Source organism: Neophocaena asiaeorientalis, unplaced genomic scaffold (assembly GCF_003031525.2).
Source record: "Neophocaena asiaeorientalis asiaeorientalis breed wild unplaced genomic scaffold, Neophocaena_asiaeorientalis_V1.1 scaffold155, whole genome shotgun sequence".
NCBI classification, from domain to species: domain Eukaryota; kingdom Metazoa; phylum Chordata; class Mammalia; order Artiodactyla; family Phocoenidae; genus Neophocaena; species Neophocaena asiaeorientalis.
Window position 1 is genome coordinate 4,512,932 of NW_020173040.1, and position 12,411 is coordinate 4,525,342.

At 53.8% G+C, this 12,411-nt stretch overlaps 1 protein-coding gene across 2 annotated transcripts in view; it reads right to left on the reverse strand.

Moving 5' to 3' along the window:
• RASGRF1 (Ras protein specific guanine nucleotide releasing factor 1) overlaps positions 1-12,411 on the reverse strand; it is a 105,342-nt gene that overhangs the window by 66,326 nt on the left and 26,605 nt on the right. For both annotated transcript variants that reach the window (XM_024742710.1, XM_024742711.1), the window contains exons 3-5: positions 10,700-10,847; positions 4,100-4,192; positions 1,292-1,545 (exon numbers count right to left, since the gene is read on the reverse strand). In XM_024742710.1, the coding sequence (XP_024598478.1) occupies positions 1,292-1,545; positions 4,100-4,192; positions 10,700-10,847 (495 nt within the window). The remainder of the gene's footprint in view (positions 1-1,291; positions 1,546-4,099; positions 4,193-10,699; positions 10,848-12,411) is intronic.

Genomic DNA, 12,411 nt, shown 5'->3' on the forward strand with positions numbered 1-12,411 from the left:
CTCCCCACCCCCACCATGTCCCCATACTCCGACACCTCATCCACATCCATGGTGTCAGCATCCCAACGTCCCTGTCCTTGTCCTTCTCCCAGTGACTTTCAGCGTCTCCGGCTCAACCTCTCAGAATCAGACCCACGTCCACCGCCCCTACCCCATCTCCTTCCAGGTGTCCCACAGGTCCCTAAACTCAGCACACTGGCAGGTAAAGGGGAAGAGCAGGGCACAGGGGAGGTGACCCTGGGTCCCAAACACCTCTGCAGAGGGCGTGGATGAGGGCCAGCTGCAATTAGTGAGGTGACTGGAATGATGGATACTTTAAAAGAAATGCAGCTGAATGAACAACCTGGAGCACATAGTGCTTTACTTTAATTCCTGAATGAGAATCATTTGTAACTAGCACTCTGTTGATAGGTTTTCATATTTGTTGCTTTTACCTAGTTTACCCAGTTTTCATGCCTACCAAAAAGCTCATTTAAACCACTTCCTGAGACTTTTAAAAAGAGGTTGACAGCAGAAGGGCAGCCATCAGCTCAGCCGTGCTTTCGTAAGATATGTGGGTAGTGTGATACACAGCCCAACGCCAAGGGGACTCAGAATTCTAAAAATTTAGACCTGGCTTCTAGATCGTTATGACGATGATATTAAGGTAGGAGAATGGAACCCATGTGGTTTTCTGTAGCTTGATTTATAACTTGTAAACATTTAAACCAGGGCTTCTCAACCTTGGCACGATTATTTTTGGTGGAAGAATTCTCTGCTGTGGGAGACCGCTCTGTGCACGGTGGGATGTTCAGCAGCATCCCTGACTTCTACCCACCAGATGCCAGTTGCAAACCCTCCCCTGCAGCCCCGCCAAGTTTTGACAATCAAAAATGTCTCCCGTATATACACTAATATGTATAAAATGGATAACTGGTAAAAACCTGCTGTATAAAAAAATAAATAAAATAAAATTCAAAAAAAAAAAATTGCCTCCCAGGGATTGCCAGCCGTTGATCCTACTTGATCCTTCGGAAGCAAAAAATAAATTAAAAAAAAAAAAAAGGTCTCCCAGCCTTGCCCCAGTTGAACCACTAGTTTAGACATATGCTACGTGGGCCTCTGTTTGTATTCCTGCCTGCAGTAGCTGGGGCACTGGCTTCTCGTCATGGGACCTCGGGCAGCTTCCTTCCTCTCTGGGGCTCAGTTTCCTCCTCTGCACTGGGCGGGGACTAGTCAAGGGCTCGTGTCCAAGCTCTTCCCGCCTCAGCCAAGGGCTCCGGGAGGGGGCGCTGAGCTTCTGGGTGCTCACCTGTTCAGGAAGATGCTGCTGACATCGTCGTGCGTGATGGGAGGCTTCTTGGAGCTGGCGGCCATCCGCAGCGGGCGCAGGAAGTTGTTGACAAGGATGTGCAGCTGCTGTACGTACTCGGCCTCGGCCTCCAGCATGCTGAACACCACCTGGTTCCTCTTCCGCATGCTGTCGGCGTGCGGCGACCGGATGTAGTCCTGGATGATGGTCTTCCACTTGCGCCGGCACAGCCAGCCCCGCAGGAAGCTCTGCACCTGGGCGCCGAGACCAGCGGGAGGGTCTCCCGTTAGCCTCAGCTGCTCTGGTCCTTCCAGGCTGTGAGCGCCCCAAGGGCAGGGGCCAAGGCCCTGCTGTCCCCCACGCCGGGCACGTAGGGAAAAGAGCTGAGGCAAAAGATCAGGCCTGGTGCTTCTGCCAGCGTGGTGCCGGGGAAGCCCTTTGGTTCCTCTAAGCCCGTTTCCCACCTGTGCCGTGGGGCTAATGAGATGACGGCTGGACTCAAAGTGAGGTCCCTGCACGGGGGCATCACCATCTCCCCAGAACTTGTTAGAAATGCAAACCCCCAGGCCCTGCCCCGGCCCTCTGCATTTAAACCACATCCCCCAGGTTGCTTTGGCAACATTCTCCGAAGGAGGAAAAGTGTGGCCCTGAGTCCCCATCATAGGAGGGGGCTTGAGCACAGAGGATTGCCAGGCTGTGCTGGGCATGGCTCACACCTCTTCTTGCCTAATGACTGGCCTGAAAGCCCAGAAGTTTCAATGAAAGCTCGTCTGGATAGAGGGCGATTATCAAATTCAGTGCGGCAAATGAGTCAATCTCATGCTTGGGCCTCATTGGCGCCCGCCTGGAGCCTCTCCTCTACCTCCGCGGGGAAATGAACACAGACACTTGACTTGCCCGACTTGGAGTCGGGCTGCTTGGCCTGGCCTCGTTCTGGCAAGAACTTGGGAAGGGCCTCGATTCACAGACACAGAGAACTGTTTTAAGATATGCCACGCTTCCAACCAAGGCACCATGTAGCTCCCCACCATTCCTGCTGAGCTGTGTGCAAGCTCAGGGGCTGCACAGGGAGGGCCCCAGGGCCCCAGGAGCAAGGGTGCTGGGTGGTGCTGCGGTGGGGGCACCTGGAGATCCAGGGGCCACCTGCCAAGGCACTCATCAAAATATTATCAGCTGCAAAGGGCACTGGCCACGCACAGCAGGTGCAACTGTCCGGGTGCAGACCTTTGGCCAGGGACGTCTGCCCTGGGGAGGAGAGGCCTGGCCTCAGCACGACAGATCTCCTTGAAGAGAGGAAGCTTTTCTAGATAAAGGAGGGCCTTGCTCTGAGGCCCCAGGAGGGTGAAAACAAAAGGAGGGAGGTGCATTTCAGGTGGTACTTAAAAAAATGTTCCAACCAGAATGGCTTTGCACAACGGGCCGGGAAGCCCAGTGGGGCCATGGCAGAGAAGGAAGGCCAGTGCATCCCTGCCTGGGCGGGGCTTGGTTCAGACCCCAGGTGGCACTGGTGGCAAATCCCAATGTCCATGGGGGCCTGGCAGGTCCTATAGATCCTGAAGCCGGCTGGGTGGGCACTAGTGGGAGAGCACCTGGCCTGGGGCCAGCAGTCACTGTGTGCAGGAGGTGGGCCTGGGGCTGCGAGACCTTCTGCTTTTCCAAGAGATCATGTGTCCCAGGGACCAAGGATGTGGGCTCTGGAGCTTGGTGGCCAAGGTTTAAATGTCACTCCGCAAATACTTAGCTGTGTGACCTGGGGAAGTCACTTTGCCTTTCTGTGCCTCAGCAACCCCACATGTGAAACGCAGATAATAATAAAACCTCAGAGGGCTTTTAGTTAGGAACAGATTCATCTGCATAAATCTCCTAGAATAGTGTCTGGCACATGGAAAGTGCGTAATGAATGTTAGCTCTTCCTATTTTTGAGAAACCAGAAATACATATTTTTATGTGAAATGTTTAGCTTTTAAAGCACTGGCAACAAATTAAAAAGGGAAAAAAGAAACACCGTGTGGGCTAAGAACCCCAAACATGCTGGTAGGCTGAACTTGGCCTGTGGGATGCCAGTTTGCAGTTTTCTGGTCTGGATGGCGCTGGTGTCCTTTTACGCTCTCAACAAGGAGGATTTTCTGGTTTCGTGTGTTTTTCTTCCGGTGAGTCAGGCTCCCCTGCTTCAAGTCTGGCAAGCTGCAAACACAGACCATACTCTTCCTCTCCACACGCCCCTCCATGGGGTGGCCTATGGTGCTGGTCAGTATCTCTGCCACCGGGCAGCTTTCTCATACCTTCTGAGATGTTTCTCCTAGCCTCTAATAGTGTAAAACCAGTGCGGCCAGCTAAGGGGTGTCACAGAGGCCAGCTCCCATGCTGACGTCTGCCGGGGATGAAAGGAGGAGGTGTTTGCAGGACAGTAGCTGGGGGGAGGGCGGGCATGCAGGGCTGTGACAGTGGACATGTGGCCTGGGGTCTCATTGAGGCTGCCCAGGGTTGTGAGGAAAGCTCTCGGCTGTGAGTCTCACAGCCTGGGTTCCTGCCCTGGCTCTATCTACTCGTTCATCTCTTGGAGGCTTAGTTCTCCTATCTGTCAAATGGGCTGAACCACCCTACCTCACAGAGACAACCAGAAAACATGGCTCAACGAGGTGCTGGTCTGGGGTGAGGGGCTGTTGATTCTGCCTTTGGAGCGGAGGTGGGAGTGGCACGCCCGGGAGCAGTGGGACAGTAGGTGGACACTGCAGACCCTGGGCTGTGCCAGGGGGCTCTCTAAAGAGGACCAGGGCAGATTTGCCAGCCCCGAGAGATGGTACAGACCTTCTTGATTTTCTTGATGTCACTGTCTTCGTCGTTGGGTGTGACAGTCTGGGTGGACTGGATGCGCTCATTGTCCTTGAGCAGGGATGCGATCTGCAATGGAAACACGGGTCAGCTGCAGGGGCCGAGCGGCACCAGCTGGTGGAAGCCCCACCCCTCTGGCTGCCACCAGGCGTGGTGTGGTGAGTGAGCGCCCTGCCATGTGCTCCCCAAGGACCAGTGGTACTGCAGCTCGTGTCCTTTGCTCTGTGGGAGGTTTCGAGCCAGACGTCGGTGAGTGAGCACCGGACCGGGACCCTGTCCACCTGGGTCCAGGGCAGCTGGGCTCTGACTCCTAGTGACCCTGGGCGAGGCACTCTCTGGGCTGCGGGCAACCCATCTGTAATCTGGGAGCTTTGGTCCAAATCTGTGATTCTCTTCCTTATTCCCTAAACCATCAGTCCCTTTACTTTCGAATTTTTACTGTGGTAAAACATATATAACGTAAATTTACCATTTTAACCAATTTTAAGTGCACAGTTCAGTGGCATCAAGTACATTCACGTTGCACCATCACCACCATCCATCTCCAGAACTTTCTCAACTTCCCGAGCTCTGTACTCATTAAACAATAATGAGTTTACTGAGTTTAATAATGAGTTTAATGACTTCTCTGGCGGTCCAGCGGTTAAGGCTCTGCGCTTCCACTGCAGGGGGTGTGGGTCTGATCCCTGGTCAGGGAACTAAGATCCCGCATGCCACGCGGTACAGCCTAAACAAAACAAAACACACTAACTCCCCATCCCTCCTCCCTCAGCCCCTGGCACCCGCCCTTCTACTTTCTGTCTCTATGAATTTGACTCCTCTAGGGACCTCGCCTAAGTGGAATCAGACAGTATTTGTCTTTCTGTGGCTGGCTTATTTCACCAGCATAACATCCTCAAGGTCCACCCATGTCACAGCATGTGTCAGACTTTCCTTCCTTTTTAAGGCTGAGTAATATCCATTGTAGGTACAGACCCCACGTTGCCATCCATTCATCCATCGATGGGCACTTGGGTAGTCCCATTATCTTTTCCAAACAAAACCGTCCTGGAGCCCCAGCAGGACTTCAGATGAAAGCACTGCTGGCTTGGCTGTCCCATCCTGGGACAACCCTGAAGCACTTCTCTGACTTGGAGCCCTCTTTGGAGCACAACCTGGAAACTGCTGGCCTAGAAAAATGGAACAGCCCTGGAAACGAACGTTTGAGCTGATCTAAGAATCTCCATTTGCCATATTTCGGGATCAGAGAGGTCGGCCCAGCTGCAAGAACAAAACCAACGGGGTGGTGACCAGGAGAAGGGGTGCCTTTAGCCATACTGTGGCCGGAGCCTCTGGCACTGCTCAGGTGGACGGGCCTGCGGTGTAGCCCCTGGGTGGGTTCCTTCCTGCCACCCCCGAGTCCACAAGTCTCTGCTGGGGGTCCTCCACCAAGGTTCCCACGGCCTGCGGACTTTCCCGGGAAAATGCAGGCAATGCCGATTTATTCCATCGCGGCTGTGTGCTCTGTGGGCGAAGGACCACCCCGTTTCATTCATTCCTGGGCTCCCGGTGCTTAGTATTCGGCTGGCACTCAACGTACATTTGTTGGCTACATAAGTAAGTAAGTTAAAGAAGGATCAGAGCAGGGACCTCCCTGGCTGGGAGTCCAGTGGTTGGGACTCCACGCTTCCATTTCAGGGGAGCACGAGTTCCATCCCTGGTCAGGGAACTAAGATCCCACGTGCCGCATAGCTCGGCGAAAAAACAAATAAATAAAAAATAATAAAAGTGGTTTCATTAAAAGAATTTTTTTTCAAAAGGATCAGAAAAGCAGCAGCAACGAAAACCTCAACCACAGGAAAACACTGCAGTCATCAAGCCCCACACGTCTAAAGATAGCCGCTCAGGGGAATCCACAAACACTGCCACAAAGCCAGAGCCCCTCGATCCTCTTCAGAGCACGTGGCTTTGTCCCCTCAAGGCCACTTGCTGAAGTGCAGAATGAATGGGCTCTCACAATTGAGCGAATTGAGCACTTTGAAAGCAAGATGGAACAGTTACCCGCTCTCCACTTGCGTGTTGCTAAAATTGGCCTGTGCTTGGAGAGCGGCTGAAAATATCTGAGAAATATTCAGCACTGACATGGGCTTTTCTTTTTTCTCTCCCCCCCCCACCTTTTCTTTCCATTCTCTGGGAACATCTGCACATTAAAATAAAGGCTGATTCTTTGATCTGTATTCTAAAGGCCTAAGGAACGCGCGCGCGCGCGCGCACACACACACACACACACACACACACACACACAGAGAGGCAGGCTACTGGAGAGCTCAGAGGTGCAAGGATGCCCAGTCAATGCCCACCTTTGGTCTGATGTTGTCACCTCCTTGCCAGTCTGCTTTCTTTGCCAGTTTTGAGATTTGCACACGGAAACCTTTTTTGTCTTTTGGATGGCAGTGTGTGTGTGTGTGTGTGTGTGTGTGTGTGCGTGTGTGTGTGTGTGTGGTCTGTATTTAAAACTGGCGCTTGTCTCAGAGAGAGGCATTCCAGGACATCTACTCAGCAGGGACCAGGGCAAAAAATAGATGCAATTAGGTCAGGTACTATGCTACGTGCACAGGCAGTGCCAGCAGCCTTGGAGTCTTTGTTTAAGGATCAGGCTTGGTGGGCAAAGCTCTAGAGGGTTGTGAGCCTGGGGACCCTGCAGAAGTCTTGGGCTACAGCCCATCCCTGCCAGGAGCCAGTGTCAGGTGAACTCACGGAGGCAGCCTTTCTCTTACCCTGGCAGGTCTCTTCTGGAGATGGATGTGCCTCGGACCCTGGTTTGCTTGCTGGACGTTCAGGGTCTGCTCAGCTGACCCTTGTCAATGAAGGCCATGCAGAGTGGGGACTTTGGCTCACACCCAACTTGCCAGCTAGAGTCCAGCTCCACCTGTCTGACCTGGCTCAAAGCCTGGTGTCTCCACTGGCCCCCGCTCACTGGCCACCCATGGTCTGGCCTCCTTGACCCATCAGAGGAAAACCTTGCTTGCCACACCCCTTTGAGGCATAGCGCATGGGCTTCTGCCCCATCCTACTCCCCTCTCTGGAGACAGTGTCTTTCATCCAGAGTGCATTTCGTCAGTGCAGTCATTGATAGTGGAATTAATCCAGGTTCCTTCCTTTCTGTTAGCCTCCAAAGTTTTACTAAAGATCTCTGTAGCTCTTGCTTTTCCTGCAGGTCTCTGTAGTTCTTGCCATGTAGCTCAGTTCTTTCTCCCTCCTTCTTGATCTCTTCTGGCCTCCTCCAAGCCCAGTGGGTGCCCATCTCTGTCTGCCTTTGTGCCAACACCGCCAGCAGATCCTGATGCAGTCTTTGGGTTGGGTACTGGTGAGACACAGCTCGCCACTGGGTAAGATGGATGAGTCAGATCCCTTCCTGGGAGGAACTTCCAGCCTGAGAAGGGGATCAGACCCCCAGAGAGGCAATTTATAATCGGACAAGGAGAGGCCAGAAGCGAGGTATGTACCTACTGCAACGGGAAGGTCTCACCATGAAAGCGGCAAGGGCTACCTGGAAGGAGTTTTGAAGGACAAAGAGCCCAACAGGTGGGCTACAGGATGGAGGGAATTTGAGAGGGGGTGTGTGAACAAAGGCACAGGTATGACAGGGTGTTGTGTGCCAGGGCGGCGGGGGCGAGGATGGCAAGGGGGAGATGGGAAGCGGGACTCAAGGCATGCAGGGTGGGCCCTGGAGAGGGGGCCTGGGGAGGGGCTGCATGGGAGGGGTCACGGCAGTCCTTTCTTACTTCTCCCAGAGTAGTCCCCTCATTGACCTCGTTTATGAAGTGGGGTACCATGTTGAAGTTTGTTTGCAAAACCGATCCCATGGCTAAATTTTTTTTTTCAATGTCTTTAGTTCTTTTATTTATTTATTTATTTATTTAATTTCTTTTTGGCTGTGTTGGGTCTTTGTTGCTGCACGTGGGCTTTCTCTAGTTGTGGCTAGCGGGGGCTACTACTCTTTGTTGCAGTGCGCGGGCTTCTCACCGCGGTGGCTTCTCTCATTGTGGAGCACAGGCTCTAGAGCGCAGGCTCAGTAGTTGTGGCACACAGACTTAGCTCCTCTACGACATGTGGGATCTTCCCAGACCAGGGCTCGAACCCGTGTCCCCTGCATCGGCAGGCGGATTCTTAACCCCTGCGCCACCAGGGAAGCCCTAAATTTTTATTTAAACCCTGAACTAAAGATCTTTTCCGTTTCTTCCAGTGTCAGCCTCCCAGCGTCCTGAGTGCTTCCAAGCCAATAAAATATTACGACTACCTCTAAACTCCTATTTTGCCCTTTAGGGCCTGTTTTCACTCTCCAAATTTACTTCCCATCATAAATGGGAGGAAAACAGCTATTAAAACAATGAAATGGGGGAATTCCCTAGCGGTCCAGTGGTTAGGACTCCGCGCTTCCACTGCAGGGGTCGCTGGTTCCGTCCCTGGCCGGGGAACTAAGATCCTGCAAGCCGCACAAAGTGGCCAAAAAAACCCCCAACCAACTAACCAACAAAACAATGAAATGGTCAAAACTGAGCATTCTAGAGGTGGGGGGGGGATGGTTCTTCTCAGAGGTAGACATTCCCTTTGTTTTAGATGGTCCTTAGAGCCTTTGGGTTATGAAAGATGAAGCCTAACAGGGCTGTTTAGATGGGAGAAAAGAGACTAAGACAGAGGTGGGTAGTTACGCCTGGTAAAGCCTTCTGCAGACTTTTGTTTGGATGTGATCTCCTGTTACTTCCAGGGCTAGGGGTGGGGGCTACAGGGTTGGGAGTAGAAACAGGGCTGGATTCCTAGGTGTGTGACCCGTGCAGGGCTCCAGGCTTAGCTTGCTTTAAAGCTCTGCTGCTGCTGCTTTGAGATTCTTAAGGGCCCTGCATCTTCATTTTGCACCAGGTCCTAGGAAAAAAGATGTAGACAATGGGATATCGGTAAATGCTTAATGACCAGCTCTCTGAAAGGAAACCTCTGACTGGTAGCACCTGCCAGTTTCCATGGTGTGGGCATTCCTACCTCAGCCCATTTGAAGCTACCAAAGGTTGAATAACTAGCTTGCAAAATTCTTGAAAACGTAACAATTGGTTCTTGCAAAGGTGATAGACAGCAGTTGCTGTATTGAAATTCTTAAGAATCTTCTCTTTGAATTTGCGTTTTGTGAGTGAGTCTGATGGGACCATGGGGCACACCCCAGGGGCTTGGAGCCTCAGCTCATGCGTGTTCCTGTCTCCCTGCCTATTCCTTATACCCCGGCATCCTGGGACCCAGGCCTCTGCAACCCTCTGTCTGGGTGACAACGGGTCAAGTCAGCCCAGCAGATACATCTCACTGTCCGCCTCCACCCTCTGCAGGGCCTGGTGTAGGTACAGAGAAGGCGGGTCCTGTGCATACCTGTGGTGTCACAGGGCAGGGCGAGGAGACAACTGTCCTGCCTGGGCTGATACTGCCTGGTGCATTAGGTGGGTGACTTGGCAAGGGTCCCTTGCCCACCTGAATCTAGGTACTGAGTGCGTCACGGCGCAGAGGTTAGGGGAGTTGGCGGTTGAAGTCGTCGGTGGCCTGCCCACGATGCGTGGAGGCCGTGGCGAGTGGGAAGGGGAGACTGACTTCCCCCACCCTGGCCGGGGCCTTGCATTTTCACCTTGCATCGGGCCCTGCAAATTATGCAGCTAACTCCGATTGCAGGGATCTGTGTTTTCATATTCCCCTCCTCGGCTCAGAGTCGCAGACCTTGTGTGAGGTAGCCAGATGGTTCTGAGCGCGCTGGTGAAGTGAGGGGGTGAGAGGCGATCAGACCACTGTGTGTGGCGGCATGCACAGCTGGTAAGGGGTGTCTAAGGGCTGAAAGCCGGCGCTTCCCAAGCTTTAATGTATTGGGTTGGCCAAAGAGTTTGTTCGGGATTTTCCGCCGATGTTACGGAAAAACCTGAACGAACTCTTTGGCCAACCCATGAATGAGAATCTCCTGGGATGTGGTTAAAGTGGAGCTTCTGATTTGGGAGATCTGGGTGGGGCCCTAGGTTCTGCATTTCTAATGGGCTGCTGTTTCATGGACCACGCTTTGAGTAGTGAAGTTCTAGAAGGCTTAACCTAGCAACGGCTCAGCCTCCGGACAGTTGTGACAGGCAGAGGGAAGGGACCGCCTTGGAGATGAGCCCGAGCCACAATCTAAGGACCTACCAGCCACCCTCTGGCCCTGCCCTCACCCCCTCCGCCCATGTGGCTATCAGCAGAGTAACCAGGAACTCGCCCATAAATGATCTCACTTGATCCTCACAACCTTGTCAGCTAGGGAGAAACAGCCTGTTTTAAGGATGGAGGTGCAGAGAGGCTGGAGGACTTGCTCCAGGTTGCAGTTGGTAAGTGGCAGAGGTGGACTTCGACCCCAGATCTGACCCCAGGACCTTCCCACTCTGCCAGCATCACTGACTTTAAGTTTGGAAGCTGGCACAGCCGTGGCTGGAGCGGGTCCCTCTTGCCCATCATGTGCCTCCCTGACCCTGCGGGAGCCCGGGTTTGAGGTCTGAGGCCCGGGCCCCCTGGCCAGCCTCCTCCACTCCCCAGGTGGTTGGTCACCTCTGCCTTCAGCCGTTCAATCTCAATCTCCCCATCCTCGATCTGCTGCCGCAGCTGCTTGGCCACCGTCTTCTCAGTCTCCACGATCTGTAGCAGGTGCAAGTACTTCTGCATCAATGCCTCGTGCTCCGTGGCCAGGGTCCGGTAGCTGTGGACAGAGGAACACGGCAGGTAAGCCACGGCCTCCTGGCCCCCTGGAGATCCAACCAGAAGTGGGGCTCCCCACAGATTGCACTTAGGAGAAGGTCCTGACTGCCAGACACAGTGCCCGAGGCCTTAACCTGGCTGCTGTGCTGCTACTGATGGCTCTGGCCCCTTCCCCAGCTCCCGGCTCACACTGACATCTGGTTCCTCCACCTGGTCTTGTTCTCACCTTGCCCGACCGCCCTCACCCTTTGGGCCTTTGCGCAGACAGATCTTCTGTCTGAAACATGCCTCCTCCCTCCTCTCCCTGGGCTAGCTCCATCCTCTTTCCCAGAGTAGGTCCTAGTTGATATGTCATTTCCCAGAAGTCTTCCCTCCCCACTCCCGCCATACTGTGTAGGGTGTTCCTGCAGTACTCCCGGGGTGCTATTACCATAGCGCTGGCCAGACTGATTGGGGGTGTCCGGTTACTTTTGTTTCCCCAGGAGACCCTGCCTTCTCTGATGGCAGGGACTATGCCTGTGTTGCTTACTCCTGTCTGCCCAGGGCCTAGCCCAGTGAACATTTATTGCATGGATGCAACTGAGTGAATGGACGACACACAGAGGCGAGTCAGGCACAGACATTGCACTGGCTGGGAGACATCTGAAGAACCTGTGCAGTATACCTGGGTGCCAACTCATGCACCAAAGGCTGTTAGTGCTGTAGGAATCAGAAGAGGGGCCAGGTCAGCAACAAGGACCTGTAATCAGGGAAGACTTCCTGGAGGCGGAGCTCTCTCTCCCACCAGAATCAGAATCTAGGCCTTCGGACTCCAAACCCAGTGCCCTGGACACATGCCCATCCAAGGGCAGCCTCGGGTGGAAGGCCTGTGTTGGGGGTAATTAGCAATGGGGCTGGATGTTTAGGTGGGGCCAGATCGGAGAGTACCGCAAAGGATCAGAGGGTAGAAGAAGTGGCCCCAGCCTTTGTGTAAATGAACATGTCTCAGATTTGCAGAGCATCACGACGAGGGGGAGGGCAGGCAGGTGGGACTTGGAAGATGAGCTGGGCCGGGGGCTGCCCAAGGTCACAGGCCTGGCTTCTCCCTGATACCCACAGCACCTGCATTTGAAGGTGTCAGAGCTGGGGAGAAACCTGATTCTATAAATGGGGTCCAGTCTCAGAGGGCAGAGAGGCTGTGAAAGGGAATCTCCCCATTCCAGGGAGGGGTGCCCACCTCGGCAGGGGCAGGAGACTTGTAAGGCACAGATTCAGAGCGCGGGTTTATTGGTCTCTGGGAGTGTCTGCAACGAAGTTTGGGGGCCGAGGTCTCCAGTCCCCCCCTCTCCCTGGTCCCCATCTTTCCTCTCCCTTTTTGCTTCAGCCCAGGACCACCAGATAGGATCTCATAAGATTCCCCTCTGCCTGCATCCTGGGCTCCTCCTCGCACTCACCCTCGTCTTCCTTCCTGTGTCCCCCTCTCAGCAGTGGGCAGCCCCCTGTTTCCCACTTTTCAACCTCAGCGGGGCCTTGAAACATTTCTGGTGTCCCTGCCAGCTCCCCACCCACCCCAGAGCTTTGGCCCC